The 13344-nt window shown below is 38.6% G+C and overlaps 4 protein-coding genes across 13 annotated transcripts in view; 2 read left to right on the top strand and 2 right to left on the bottom strand.

The window, feature by feature from the left end:
- Positions 1–391: 391 nt before the first annotated feature.
- Positions 392–4310, bottom strand: LOC135159764 (uncharacterized). The gene is made up of 5 exons (XM_064115795.1): positions 4003–4310; positions 3531–3761; positions 3135–3372; positions 1614–2388; positions 392–1480 (listed from the first exon to the last, which is right to left on the bottom strand). Coding segments are annotated over exons 1-5 (1782 nt in total). The 5' UTR covers positions 4005–4310; the 3' UTR covers positions 392–944.
- Positions 4311–4470: 160 nt separating this feature from the next.
- Positions 4471–6037, top strand: LOC135159771 (uncharacterized). The gene is made up of 4 exons (XM_064115813.1): positions 4471–5038; positions 5343–5544; positions 5601–5824; positions 5920–6037. The coding sequence occupies exons 1-4, from the start codon at positions 4700–4702 to the stop codon at positions 5923–5925; spliced, it is 771 nt and encodes a 256-aa protein (XP_063971883.1). The 5' UTR covers positions 4471–4699; the 3' UTR covers positions 5926–6037.
- On the bottom strand, positions 5979–9991 carry LOC135159762 (mucosa-associated lymphoid tissue lymphoma translocation protein 1-like). Its single transcript, XM_064115793.1, has 10 exons — positions 9616–9991; positions 9372–9541; positions 8317–8762; positions 7969–8061; positions 7668–7893; positions 7423–7606; positions 6973–7187; positions 6758–6856; positions 6409–6674; positions 5979–6331 (listed from the first exon to the last, which is right to left on the bottom strand). The coding sequence occupies exons 1-10, from the start codon at positions 9747–9749 to the stop codon at positions 6233–6235; spliced, it is 1932 nt and encodes a 643-aa protein (XP_063971863.1). The 5' UTR covers positions 9750–9991; the 3' UTR covers positions 5979–6232.
- Positions 9992–10188: 197 nt separating this feature from the next.
- The window catches only part of LOC135159761 (CREB-regulated transcription coactivator 1), a 31841-nt gene continuing 28685 nt past the window's right edge, over positions 10189–13344 (top strand). For all 10 annotated transcript variants that reach the window (XM_064115792.1, XM_064115787.1, XM_064115783.1 and 7 more), the window contains exon 1: positions 10189–11545. In XM_064115792.1, coding sequence (XP_063971862.1) covers positions 11432–11545 — 114 coding nt within the window. In that variant the 5' untranslated portion in view covers positions 10189–11431. The remainder of the gene's footprint in view (positions 11546–13344) is intronic.

Genomic DNA, 13344 nt, shown 5'->3' with positions numbered 1-13344 from the left:
TATTGGCTCACGAAGCATTAAAAAAAATGAAGTGTGGGGATGGGCTGTGGCGGCACCGAGGTTGTAATTTAAAAATAAATAAACTCTTCTTTTTTTTTTCACCTATGTTTGTTTATTAGATACTCAGTAAACCCTCAGTAGACGAAAGTTCAATCATGTAATGTTTTATTTATACGATCGAGTATCAATATAATTCATACAAAAATTAATTTTTCTAGAAATTCATATCTTAACGTATTCAATATCGAAATTATTGCACAACTGTTGAAGAAAATTGCGTAATATACAATAATTTGGGTGAATAATCCGTTATGCGTCAACAAATAATCTACTTAAAAGATAAAGACTATTCAGAGTGCATCATTATTGTATTAATATTTACGCTGTTGACTTGATTCATATAAATTTTAATTTCCAATTGAACAATAATAAAGCAATAGTATTTAATTTTCCAAGTATTTTTATTCATGAGTAAATTAATCAAATCTACAGACAACCTCAATTTTCCATATTTTGTCATACAATTGAGCCTTTATAGTTTGTTTAACAAACTGAATAGTCTATATACTGAAATCACAGAAGTGTTTAATTCGTATTTGGAGAAAATAAAAATGACAATTTACGAATTAATTTAAACTCTTTTCAATCAACAAGTGACGTCGTAAATCAATAGAATGACTAGCAAATGCTTCTGGTCGCTCACTAAACGATAGCTCCACACATCTATTCCTAACTCTGTTTGAACTAAAAAATACTGAAATTATCCTTGAGATCACATACGTAAGACGGTGATAATGAAGAAAGAAATAATATTCAATCAATAACTTATAGATTCAACAGGAATTGTGCATCGAATCTACGAGCAACACTCCTCACATACCGAATAAAGATACAACGTTCATTTTCGAAATGTAAGAAATAGGTAGAAGTCTCGACACTCCACATCAATACTGTGAATTATTTCCATAAAAATTGCCTCCTCCATTGTAACCCTGGATATTATTGCTCTGCATGTAATTTCTCTGGGGATTGTATCCGTAACCAGGATTGTGTCCCCCTGCAGATTTCACTGGATAATTTGATGGAGGATATGGCTTCATGTTTGAGTGATAGGGCATGCCACCACGAGCAGGACCTGGTCGAGGTCGATTGCTATTTCCTTGTATTCTGGAGTCATTAGGAGCTGGGCGTTTCGCTGGACGTTCTGCACCATTTGCAGACGAATTGAAACGTTTTGGACCTCGTGCGAAACCACCAGATTTGGCCATCTCGGCCATTTCACTCAGTCTTGGATTAATGGTCTGTCCAGCCTCTCTGAGAACCTCGATCAAATCCCCTGCATGCTTCATATTCTGAGTTGTAAAAAATGCATAAGCTGTTCCTGTCTGTCTTCGACGCCCAGTCCTCCCAATTCTGTGAATGTAATCCTCGGAGGACGATGGGAAATCGAAGTTAATGACGTACTTAACATCATCAACATCTGTGGCAAACAGTAAACAGTTGTGGATAACATTAGATGACGATAAATTCAATTCATAATAATTTTCGCCTAGAGTTTATTCCAAGTTTTAATGTTTAAATTTGAAATAATATTTCTACTCTTTTAATCTCACCTAAACCCCTAGCAGCAACATCAGTGGCAACCAGAATTGGTGTCCTCCCACTCCTGAACTCCTGCAAAACATGATCCCTCTCCTGCTGATTTTTGTCCCCATGGATACTCAAAGCCTGCCACCCATCGCGTCTAATATTCCTCGTGATATCATCAACTTTCCTCTTGGTCTCAACGAATATAATGGTTTTGTTCTCCTTCTCAGTTCCAATTTCCTGCAGGAGTCTCTGTAACTTGAAATCTTTCTCGAACTCCTGGCAGACGTCGACGATCTGAATGATGTTGTGATTAGCTGATAGCGATAGTGACCCAATATTCAACTGTGTATAATTATTCAGAAAGTCTTCAGCCAGTGATCGAACCTCCTTCGGCCACGTGGCAGACCACATGAGTATCTGCCGATCCGGACGAATCTGCTCGATAATCTTGCGAATCTGCGGCTCAAATCCCATATCCAACATTCTGTCAGCCTCATCCAGAACTAAATATGTGCAGCGTTGCAGATTTGTTGTGCCTTTCTCGAGGAAGTCTATCAAACGACCTGGAGTCGCAATGCAAATTTCCACACCCCGCTCGAGGTCTTGGGCCTGAGGCCCTTTCGGTGCTCCACCGAAGATACAAGTATTCCTGACTGATGCTGTCTCACCGAAGTAATTGGCAACTTCTTGGATCTGTTGTGCTAGCTCTCGGGTGGGTGCAAGGATAAGTGCCACTGGACCTTCCCCTGGACCTGGCCGGGGTTGGTTGATGAGGTGAACGATTGCAGGGAGGATATACTTGGTAACAAAAAATTTCACGTGTATTAAGTCAATCGGAATTATGATCTTGACCGCTTTGGGTGGAAACTATTAAGATATTCGATTCATGGATACATATTGTTCCATTGAGATATTTTCTATGGAATTCCCTCGCGTTGAATGATCCGTGCATTCTGTATGATTTTCTTCATGAATGAAAAAAAAATATTGAGAAAGATGGAGCCTAGGAATTTTTATCGAAAAATTCTCAATCGAACAAGTTGTATAGTGAGATCGAATTCTAAGGATTTTCTTCAATAGAATATTGACGAAATATTGAAAAGCCAGATATTCTCCATTGAACATTTCAGTAGAATTGATCACAAAGGATTGGAAAATAAAAAAAAAACAATCGAATCTTCCGGTGAACGCAAATAAAAATAGAAAAGTAAGAGGGAGCTTGTGGAACGAAATAAAACAATCGAAGAACCACTATTTGATATAATTGATTTTTGTCTACCAACTTTTTTCTATTACTACGAGTTCTGGTGCGAATATGAATTTTTTGTTTAGTACAAGTGAGCTTGTGGTGCGAAAAAAATAACTCATATCTCATATGTCTATTCAGCACATCTACTATTCCCTGTTATGAATCCCATTCGATTCCTGTGGGAATGGGATTCGTCTGAAAAGGCAGTTGATATGCTGTATCAATGTTTTGAGATATCAGAGTTCTCTCTTCTATTCTTTCAAACTTCCTTACTATTTCGGAATATTCAACTTACTCCAAGGGTTTTCCCCGAGCCTGTCTGAGCAATAGCAACAAGATCCTTGCCACTGAGTGCAACAGGCCATCCTTGAGCCTGAATGGCAGTGGGATGAATGTACCCCTGTCTCTTGATCCCCTGCATGACGTAGGGTGGAAAATTACCCTCCTCGAAATGCTGAATGGGATTTGGCACTTCTTTACCCATCACCGTGATCTCATTTGCTTGTCGAAACTTGTTGACTTCTTCGGGAGACCTATTTCGATCGATAATTCAATGTCTGAAATAATTCAATTTCTTCCCTCTTCCTGTTCTTCAGTACCGTTGAAAGTCTGTTTGCAATTTCTAATGGAAATTCACGAGATTTTGGCTACAGACTAATAATTGACTTGTTCAATCTAAATGAAACCAGACCTGTGTTTGACTGCTGGATGCTCCACATAAAAGTCCTTCTTGATGGGCTGGAGAGACCTGACATCCCACTGTAACTTCTTCAAGGCACTACCAGGCTGTTTACCTCTCATTCCCCCCCTGTTTCCCCCGAATCTGGGATTATCGTGTTTACCCTCGTATTTCATGTCACGAGGGCCTCTCTGGTTTCCTCCGCCTCGTCCTCCTCGTCCATGATCCCTCTCGTGGTGGTACCTGGACGTTGGAAACAATGTCAACACCCATGGCAATAATTTTAGAAACTTAAATTAATGTTTCAAGCGACGAAAGGTTACTCCCACGAGTTAGATACGGGATATTGATTGTAATGAGGTAGGTAAAGGTGATGAAAAAAATGGCGGTTTCATGGTGAACAAATGGGAATGAATTGCACAACCACTCACGCCCCATCTGAAGCGGAAAGTTGAGTTTTTCACTTGTTTCATTTTCTACTCACATCGTTTAACGATTTTCGATGAATAATTCAAGCACTTGGCAACAGTTTCCAGCTCTCTGTACGCAACTACCCGAGAATCAATCGATAGTAGCTATCGGCGCACTGTTGATGAGAAATTAATCACAGATTTTCAACAAATCAACTTTTTACAATTCTCAAAGGGATGAGAGGGAACTTTTACGCATAAAGGGCGACTCGTCGTTGAGCTCTCGATGATGTTCAACACGATTGACGAATCGCGGGTGCCAACGATGTTTTGGACGTTACCGGCAACTCCCGCCGGCCGAAGAACTGACAAGTGAACTTCCGAAAATAGTGCCCTCGGTAAACTGTTGTCATGACAACTGCGGAGGAATACACCTTTTCAGGAGAAGGGCACTTCAGTTTTAGGGGGACTTTACAATTGTTCGCGGCATGGAAATGCGCCTGGAAAAAATTATTCTCTATTCAAAATTTCCCGGGCGTTTATCCAGCATTTGATAATCAAATGATGAAATAAATCAGTTCAATTAAATCACTGCCGAATTTGGAAAATTATGAGAGATAATTGTAGAAGTCATTGAGATATCATTCTTTTCTGTTGAGCATTGGATAGTTTGTCTTGGGATTCTTTTGAGGTTAGAAAACCCACACGATTTTTTGGCAGTAGACCGGGACTCTTGGTGGATAATGCCAGGTTTTTTCCTGGTAGCATACCATGTTTTTTAACATATGTAAAAATTTGTCATTGACGAGAATTCAACAAGTCGGCAGGATTCTTTCATCACAGACGAAGGAAGTAATTCGTAGTTGTGATGTGTGTTGTTATAATAAGGTACTTGGGGGATCCATCAATGGGGTACCTCTCCAGAGGTATTACAGCATTGATAGTAAAGAAGATCCAGCACCAGAGAATACTCTGCCACCCTTGGCTGGCAACTTGATTATGGTGCCTGGGATTTTCAAGACAATTTCGAGTACCTTCCAGCTTCAACGACATCTGAAGAGATTTGATCCCTCGTTTGAAATATCGGAGTTTATTGCAGCCTCGAAACAAGTAGGAAAATCATTTTTTTGGATTTGGGAGAAAATAATTATGGGCTTCATGAGTGAGATTCCTAAGGGATTGTGTTTTTCTTTTGTTTGGAGGAGGCGAGTAACTAAATAGCAGGAACCACCAAGTTAAAGTAGTAGTATGAATAAACGTGGCAATTGTGATGTTAAGTATAGGGAGCCAATTTTTCATTGATTTCCCTACAGAATGTGCCATGATTTTACATAAAATTTTCAGGAACCCTTTCTCCTACAAAATTCAATTTTGCATCCACTTCATCCAATTCAGTGTTTACATTTTTATTCAGGCAGTTGAAACAGTATCCCATTTGCTAAGCAAAGAAAACTACGAGGCGCTGGAGGAACTCGTGACTCCAGATGTTATCCAGCAATTGAGACAAAAAATTTGTACTCTAGCGCCAGCACAAAAAGATCTCATTGCTGTTAGAAAAGAAGATATTTATGGACAGTTCCCTTACACCGTTCAAATGCTCTACGAAGGAGAAGGAGGTGAGGCAGAAGAATTGTATCATTTATTAGCATTTTCATCGTTCGTTTTATTCCAGACAACAAGAAGGCTTACGCTGAGATACTCGTGGTGTATTATTCCCTCAGGGGTTTGAAAGAGTTGATAGAAAAAAATATCAATCCCCCATTGCAAATGGGACTGATGCCGGAGTATCGAGATAAAATATTTCTCTTAAATTATAGATTTATCAAAGATTTTACCAATGGCACGGATGAACCTTGGATTGTTAATTTGTGTAACCAAGTCATGCTCCTGGCATACGTAAGTAAACAGCTCCTACAGTTATTTCACTCCATGCTTTTTATTTCGTTCAATTTTTTATTAAAAATAACTTTATAATTATTTGATTTTTGCAGAAATAATCAGCTCTTCATAATACTTACAATCACCAAAAATGGTAATAATTAGCGATAAATAACACTTCAAGATTCGTCTGTTTAATAAATTGTAAAATACATTTTTGTTTGACAAATATTCTCCACGTGTTTCTTCTCATTTCGAGTACAAGTTTACTCGTGTGGGGAAGAGGAAAACCACCCAAACGCAACTGCCCACGAGAGAACATTTCTATAGTTATTCGCAAGTTCACGAGTTTGGCAAATGCGTGAGGTCAACTTGGTCAGACAAGGAGTCGTGGGGCAGCACAGAAAAAAAGATTTTAAAGAATGTTCATAAGTTTTGAAGGATCTTAGGTACGTAATCCATTAATTTGAGGGCTGAAGCACCCACTCGATTCCCATCTCGTTCGATGAATATCGCCAGCGGACCCTGAGAACAATCGAATCAAAGCATTCAGATATCTTCGTATTTTATTACATCAGCACGATTCGTTTTAACCAACTGACCTTATTCCTTTGAGGATTATGAATCCAGAATTCATTGATTTTCGTTCGGAATAAATTGTTTGGCTCTATTGGAACCAAATTATAAAGACTCACTGATAAATCGTCCGCGACATCAAATGAAAGTTTTATAATGTTGCTGAAGGGCTTGAGGTAGGGAGATACCTGGACCTGACAGGTGATTCCACTTTGTTGGAACGAAATTTCGATTTTTCTCGAGGGGAAGCTCAATAATTGATCCAATTTCGAAGGCTCCAGAAACGAATTCTCTGAAATAATTTTAATAATCTTTATTTCACGGAGAATATGGTAATTGTAGGTTCGATAAATGATCAGATTTTTAGATAATTACTTGCATAAATACTGTCCGTCAATCGATAGGGTTTTGTTACCGTCAACGCAAACATTGGAATTTGGTTTCGTTCTTTTCCTTTGAACCACCTGTCTATAGCTGTAGAAAGAATAAAAAACGTAAGAATAGAAAGCAAATGAAGGAATTGAGGACTAGCACAATTGAACATTTGAAAAGTAAAAAAGTATAAAAATAAAAATTCGTGCAAAAATTACATCTTCCGACTTCTTCGAAGACCTTCTGCACAGGAATATCCTTTGTAATGAATTTACTGAGATGAGTAACATAGAGCCCATTCTCATTGCTGGATCTTTCGTAACTAGGGCGATAGCTGGACGTCGAATAAGCTTGAATTAAATTCCTTAGGTTCTTCCTGCCCCTATACTCATTCACTCTTGGTATTTCTCTATGAATATCTGGATTTGATTCCCTGGAATCAAATATGCATAGCGGTGTAAATTGAAATTTCCTGTTTCCTCATCAATGAACATTCTAAGAGCGAAAGAAGAATAGATTGGAATGAATACATTTGAATTTTTCAAAAGCATTCGTACATCAGGAATAAATTCGTTCAATTCGTGAAGTCTAAAAAAATGGAAAAATTCTTCTTTATAATTTTTTCCTTTTAACTATTAAACTATTGGAGGATAAATCTTTTTTTTTACTTGGGAGGGACTGTTTGACAAGTATCGAGAATGACAGCCAGAAGTGCAGGATCTTTCGGCATCATGATCGATAATATTTCACTCTCACAAATTGCGTCGCTTCTCAAAAATGTTTTTGGCGCATCCACGGATAACACGTAGCTTTCTTGCATCTTAAAACCATGGCCAGCGAAATAAAAAAGTCCTGAGGAGCAAAAAAGTAATGAGTGTCAACAGTGATGAGATTGTTGATTTACTTTTATTACCATAAGCTCCTTCGGACAAAGCAGCAGAAAAAATAGTCATGGCGTTTTTCATCTGCTGAATATTCAGATTAGCGAAGCAAATAACTTTGAATCCAATTTCGTGAAGCAACTTGGCGAGCTTTCCCACGTCATTCTTCGGAGTCTTGAGTCTGTCGTGATGGTCATAATCTTCGTTGGCAATTAATAATGCAATTTTGACCGTTGCTTTTTCTCTTGGCATCTCCATCTGAAAGATTTTATCGCGAAAATCGGGGAAATCAAACTCATTACGAAACAAGTTCTCAACTTCACTTATACTTACAATAACAGTAGCTCTTTCAGTGCAGACTTCGCTAACTGGATTTTTAATATAACAGTAATATTTTCCCTCGTCGTTTGCGTCGAAGTTGTCAATCTGCAGAATTAAATAAAAAAAACGATAAATATATTGAAATGTGTTGATTGAAAATTTGAAGATTTGTACTTTTACGGGTCATTTTATGAAAGTGTTGTGGAATTTTTTCGTATTTTTTTTTTTAATATCAGGAGGAAGTTGTGGGATAAAATTTTTTCCTCCTAAAATCCCAAGATAAATTCCTGCAGTAAATGCAATTAGAATTAATTGTAAAATCAACTGCCAAACAATTGAAATTAATTATTTTGCCCATACTTTCAATACACTCGACGTCTGCATCTCTAATTTCGTATTATCTCTGAACCACTGATAAATCGGTTCTGGGTGACTTTTGACTTTGCAGGATAAAACCAGGGATTTCCCTTTTTTCATTTCTACGAAAGGTGATGGCTGGCATTGAACAACAACTGGAGTTGAGTTGACGGCGACATAAACCGATTCGGAGACCAGTTGATCAATAATTTTTCCCTCGATGTCAACCTGAGTCACTAAACACCTGTATTCACCCTCCTGGTCCTCCGTAGTTATTTCTAAAGTCAGTTCTCTCCCTCCTTCGTTAGGCAGAATTGAATCGCCGTGGTGCCAAGTGTAGGAGGGAGGTGGGAGGCCTGTTGCTTCACAGATCAACTGAATTTTTTTACCCATGGATACTTTGACTTCTTGAGACGGGAAATTCGGGTGCCTCGTGATGGTCAAAGGTTCTGTAAGTATACAAGTCATTAATCATATTCATTCATAAGTCGTAATTAATTATAATCTATAAAAGCAAACTTTGAATTCCCAACTCCGCGCCATTGATTTTCACAAATATATCGCCCATGAAGCAACCTGGGTCGTTTTGATTATTTGGGGCATAAATATTTAGGAGAAGTGGTTGATGTCTCCATTTACCAAAAAGATCGTTAAAATAGTCTAATAGTTTATTTAAATATACACAAGACCTTTCAGTGGATACATCATTGTCTCAATTTTTTAAATTATGCATAAATCCTTCTTCATAGCAAACTCATTATAATTTAAGAAACTCGAGGATCAATAATAACTAATTCATACGCTTCGCACGTGCGTGAAGAGGTTTCTGGACCCTAGTCATAATCATTATTCATTCATTTATTCATTAAAAGGGAGCTAATGTTTCATAATGTGTAGATTGACGATAAAAATTTGAATATTCTCCGAACACGTGTTTGACAATTTCAATTTCATCATTTTTTTAATATTTCTAAATCTACCATAGGCTTGATGAGCAACATTGCCGGCCGGGAGTTTTTCCTTAATTATTTATTAATAAGGGATCCTCACATAATTACCTGTCTCTCTCAATGTTGATAACGCCCTCAAAAGTCCGCAATCTTCCATCAAATCCCCCAAGATTCCAACTGTACACAGTCTAATGTTCAATTGGTACAGTAAATCATCGGCTGGCGATTCTTTTCCCCTGCTGGCTCCCCTGCCCTCCAGAGACTTGACCCATCCTGGCCTGTACAATCTCACCTTAATTAATCGTCCTCCACCTACCCCACAACACAACCAACTCAATTCAAACTGCTTTACCTGAGTTCCAGGCGCTGCGCTACGTAATTCCCCAAATGAACCCAATTATCATTAACATTGAGCTCATCCACTAGCTCTCGGTAGACCGATTCCGGCAATTCCTCCAGATCCAGGTCCTCGCAAAATTTGTACATCCCAACAGTTAAGTGTTTCACTCACACTCGAACATCGGACAAATTTAAAGATTAAAAATACTTGTGACAGGCTGTAGGAATTACAACAGTAGCAGCTCCACTTGTCTTTGTGGACGTGCCACCGTAAAGTGACAAATATCCCAGATAATCCAAACGAGGAAAAATATTGAAGGACGTGGTGCGTTGTACGAGTAATTTCCCAGTAACTGACAAATGCATTTGTCCCTTTCCTCCCAATAATTCAATTCCATCACAAGTGCCCTCACCAAACGATAATTTCCATTGATATTCCCCTGAAATTATCCCCACACCCACTTGTTTACAATATCTCATAATCATATTCAAAAGTCGAAGGTGAACGTGATTTGCTGTAAAAAATGTCTTCGAAATGGCCGCTCAATTCCCGCTCAAAGCGCCACCGTTCTGGCATCGGTAAAGCAGGCTGTGGTACAATCAGCGGAGAAATGGCAATGGGTGGGCTTCCTCAGTCTATCATCGTCGCGCGCGCAGTGCACTGCTCATCCGTGCTCCCTTCTAAATACAACACGCAAGATTCAGACACATTCAAAGCTAAAATAACCTCCGCCAGGGTAATCTTAAACCAAGTGGTGCCCCCTTCTCCTCCCGCCGCCCGCCATACCACACACCCTCCCCCTCTGCGCGAACAAGAGACTGGGATAGAGCATCGTGTCAAAGTGTGAGCTCCCGCTCGTGATAAAAAAACATTGAGTTTTCTATCCAAATAAATCACGACAATCGAGTGATAAATAGAGAGGAGAAGTCTTTAATGATTTGGGATTGTTGATAAAAAAAAAAGTGTTGCAGTCAATTCGTTGTGTAGTGATACGGATATCCAATGGCTCCACAAAAAACATCAGTTTCTGCGCGATGCGCGTGGCGCTCTGCGCCGCATAATCTTGCGTATCAGTGACCGTCAGTCAATCGTAGAGTCAGTCGTGTTTTCCCTCTAAAAAAATAAATAAATAAAGACGTGAGTACATTGTGGTGAACGAATTTGTGTTGGGTAATCTGTGCAAAACTGAATATTATCCGGTTGTTGAGAAATAAACAAACGTGGAGAGTTGGTGGAATAAGTGAGTGCATGGGGAGCAACGGGTTTGGAGGCAAATGTTTACCATGAAATTTGGGGTGACATGGTTATTCATTGGGGTAGTGATTTATCAGTGAAAATGTCACAGTGTAAACATTTCGGGTAGTTTTACCCTGGTTCGTTGTAAGAACAAAGTTGTTGTCCTAGCGACGTGGGGAAACGGGGTATTCAATTTGTTTTTTTGTGTTTCATTCAGAGTCTTCGTTACACTTTGTTCCCATGATTGTTGGAATTCCCATCGATGCCAGTGGAATAATATTTTGGAGCTGAGGCGGGTGGAAGCTGAGTGAGAAAAATAGAGGTGGAAGGTGGTGAGGAAAAAAATAATACTTAGTGTGTGCAGTGGGGAGGAGATATCGGTCTCACCAGCAGTGGTGGTTTTTTGGTGCGACTTTTTGGAGTTGAATGAATAATTAACCTCGCCCGGTGAATAATCGAGCTGCTGTGACGGTTGAACGTTAAATATTTATGATTAATTTCAGGTGTTCGGGGAATTAATTGTGCTCTTGTTGTGATTTTCATTGGTATTTTGGGAAAATATTTTTGTTCTGTGTGTTGTGCGGTGGCCATCATGGCGAACCCACGGAAATTCAGTGAAAAGATCGCCCTCCTCAACCAGAAACAGGCAGAGGAGACGGCTGCTTTTGAAGCTATTATGCGTGAGGTTTCGGATGTCACGAGTCGGGTAAGGATTCCACATTCTTGTGCTCCTCAAGATGAAATTAAACGATTAACCTAGTTTTTTACAATGCCATGTTATTGTTACCAGTGATAAATTACTCTTTGGTTTGTTATTATTTTCAGTTGAGCCCTTTGCACATTCACACATGTTTCTTATATTATTTTATTAAACAATTTTGGTGAAACGGGGGATTCGGTCCTCGCTGCCGACGGCAGAGGCAACGTAAACATACGTGAAAGCCCGGACGTGTACATACACTTCCTCGTGTATATTTTAAGAGTCACACGGAGTTAACGTGCATGAGAGTTAAATCCAAATGTGTGAGGAATTCCCCTCCCCCTCCTTCATCTCTATGTTCTCATTTTTTTCCGTATTAGCAGCTGCGTGCAGACGGTTTATCCTATTTTTTTTTCAGTTTTTTGTCGTCAGTCGGGAGTGGGAATAATTGGAATTATGGGCGGGAAATTGTCGAGAGTCTGGCGAGAGTGCTCCCCGAGGGGCAACAGCAATTTTATTTTTTATTTTTTGGCTAATGGGAAGAGGGACTGCTCCCGGTATGTTTTCATTTTCTGGTATTTCGTGGGATGGTATTTAACCGGATACTGAGGATACTAACGGCCGTGTTTTACTGCCAATCGCCTCGAGGAGCTACAACAGAAACGACTGCCTTTTTCCATTTTTTTTTAGACAATCGTATACACACTCTTGTATTTATAAATGTAATAGGTAGGGAGAGGGTTGAGTGACACTCGGGAAATGGGCAGAGAAAGAGTTATACATTGAGGGCTTTGAGATTGTTCGACATTTTTTATTCAACGTTTTTCGAAGTGATATTTATGGGATATTGATCAGTTTGGAGACATTCTTAGGTAATGGGGGAGTCAATTCAATGGGAACTTTTGCGTTTGATTTTTCCTGGGAAATATCCTGGATTCCTCGATTTTAGGTTCATATTTATTTCAAAGTCTGAACTAAGTTCTGACGACTTTTTCCTTTGGGGGATTTTCTTTTGTTTCATCAATGGCTGGTTCTTGATCTCCTGTGTTTGGTTTTTTTGTTTGATTTACTCCATAGGATTTATGGGAAAGGAGTTGAAATTTTTCTGCTACGAGACTGTTAACATCACTATTGAGTTCCAATATTTGCGTTGATTTCATTTTTTTCTTCATTTTTAAATGACAATGAAAAATCTTGATTTTCTTTAATTTCAGGTACATTTTCGATTCAACATTGATAAATAATATAGTTTAATTCACCACTTATTTTGTGCAAGCTTGAGTATTAATTGTAAAAAATTGTGTAATCATGCAAAATGGGTCACATTCCGCTATACCAAAATTTTGTCTGATAACGTTTTTTGTTCAAGTGCTCGCATTGATATCACTCGTCGATAATAATAATGGTGTATCATATAATACGATGATATTGGTTTATTGGCAATTTCGAGGAGTCTCTCAAGACCATTGAAAAATTATTTGGATTAAAGTTAGCTCGTTAGTATTTCATTTTGCATAAACCACGTTGTTATTTCTCATTCTGAAATCATTTGAAATAGAGGAAAATTGCTCCCATTTTGTATTTTAATATCTCTGCTTTGGTTATTTCATCAATATTTTATTTATTGGTTCAATATTCGATCGTTATTAATACATCCTGCGTAATTTGTTTTCACTAAGTTTTGTTTACGACAACACGTATTTTCCTTTCGTGAAACTGGGCAAATCGTCTGATATATCGCATTCTAACCGATAAAAAATCATTTCATCTGTTAACGTTGATATGAACGTGCGGAATCCTGATTT

Source organism: Diachasmimorpha longicaudata, chromosome 2 (genome assembly GCF_034640455.1).
Source record: "Diachasmimorpha longicaudata isolate KC_UGA_2023 chromosome 2, iyDiaLong2, whole genome shotgun sequence".
Taxonomy (NCBI): domain Eukaryota; kingdom Metazoa; phylum Arthropoda; class Insecta; order Hymenoptera; family Braconidae; genus Diachasmimorpha; species Diachasmimorpha longicaudata.
The sequence above is the reverse complement of the archived record's forward strand: the minus strand, read 5'-3'. Positions and strand labels throughout refer to the sequence as shown.

What these genes read in the sequence shown, in the direction of transcription:
- LOC135159764 (XM_064115795.1), bottom strand. An exon ending in CATCCAGCAGTCAAACACAG is followed by an intron (nt 3,373 to 3,530) that starts GTCTGGTTTCAT and finishes CGATCGAAATAG; the next exon opens with GTCTCCCGAAGAAGTCAACA. An exon ending in GCTCGGGGAAAACCCTTGGA is followed by an intron (nt 2,389 to 3,134) that starts GTAAGTTGAATA and finishes TTTGTTACCAAG; the next exon opens with TATATCCTCCCTGCAATCGT.
- LOC135159771 (XM_064115813.1), top strand. Translation starts at nt 4,700, where the DNA reads ATGTTTTTTAACATATGTAAAAATTTGTCATTGACGAGAATTCAACAA. An exon ending in TTATTGCAGCCTCGAAACAA is followed by an intron (nt 5,039 to 5,342) that starts GTAGGAAAATCA and finishes ATTTTTATTCAG; the next exon opens with GCAGTTGAAACAGTATCCCA. An exon ending in GCTCTACGAAGGAGAAGGAG is followed by an intron (nt 5,545 to 5,600) that starts GTGAGGCAGAAG and finishes GTTTTATTCCAG; the next exon opens with ACAACAAGAAGGCTTACGCT.
- LOC135159762 (XM_064115793.1), bottom strand. Translation starts at nt 9,749, where the DNA reads ATGTACAAATTTTGCGAGGACCTGGATCTGGAGGAATTGCCGGAATCG. An exon ending in ATCAACATTGAGAGAGACAG is followed by an intron (nt 8,763 to 9,371) that starts GTAATTATGTGA and finishes GTATACTTACAG; the next exon opens with AACCTTTGACCATCACGAGG. An exon ending in TGTCAAACAGTCCCTCCCAA is followed by an intron (nt 7,188 to 7,422) that starts GTAAAAAAAAAG and finishes ATTTGATTCCAG; the next exon opens with GGAATCAAATCCAGATATTC.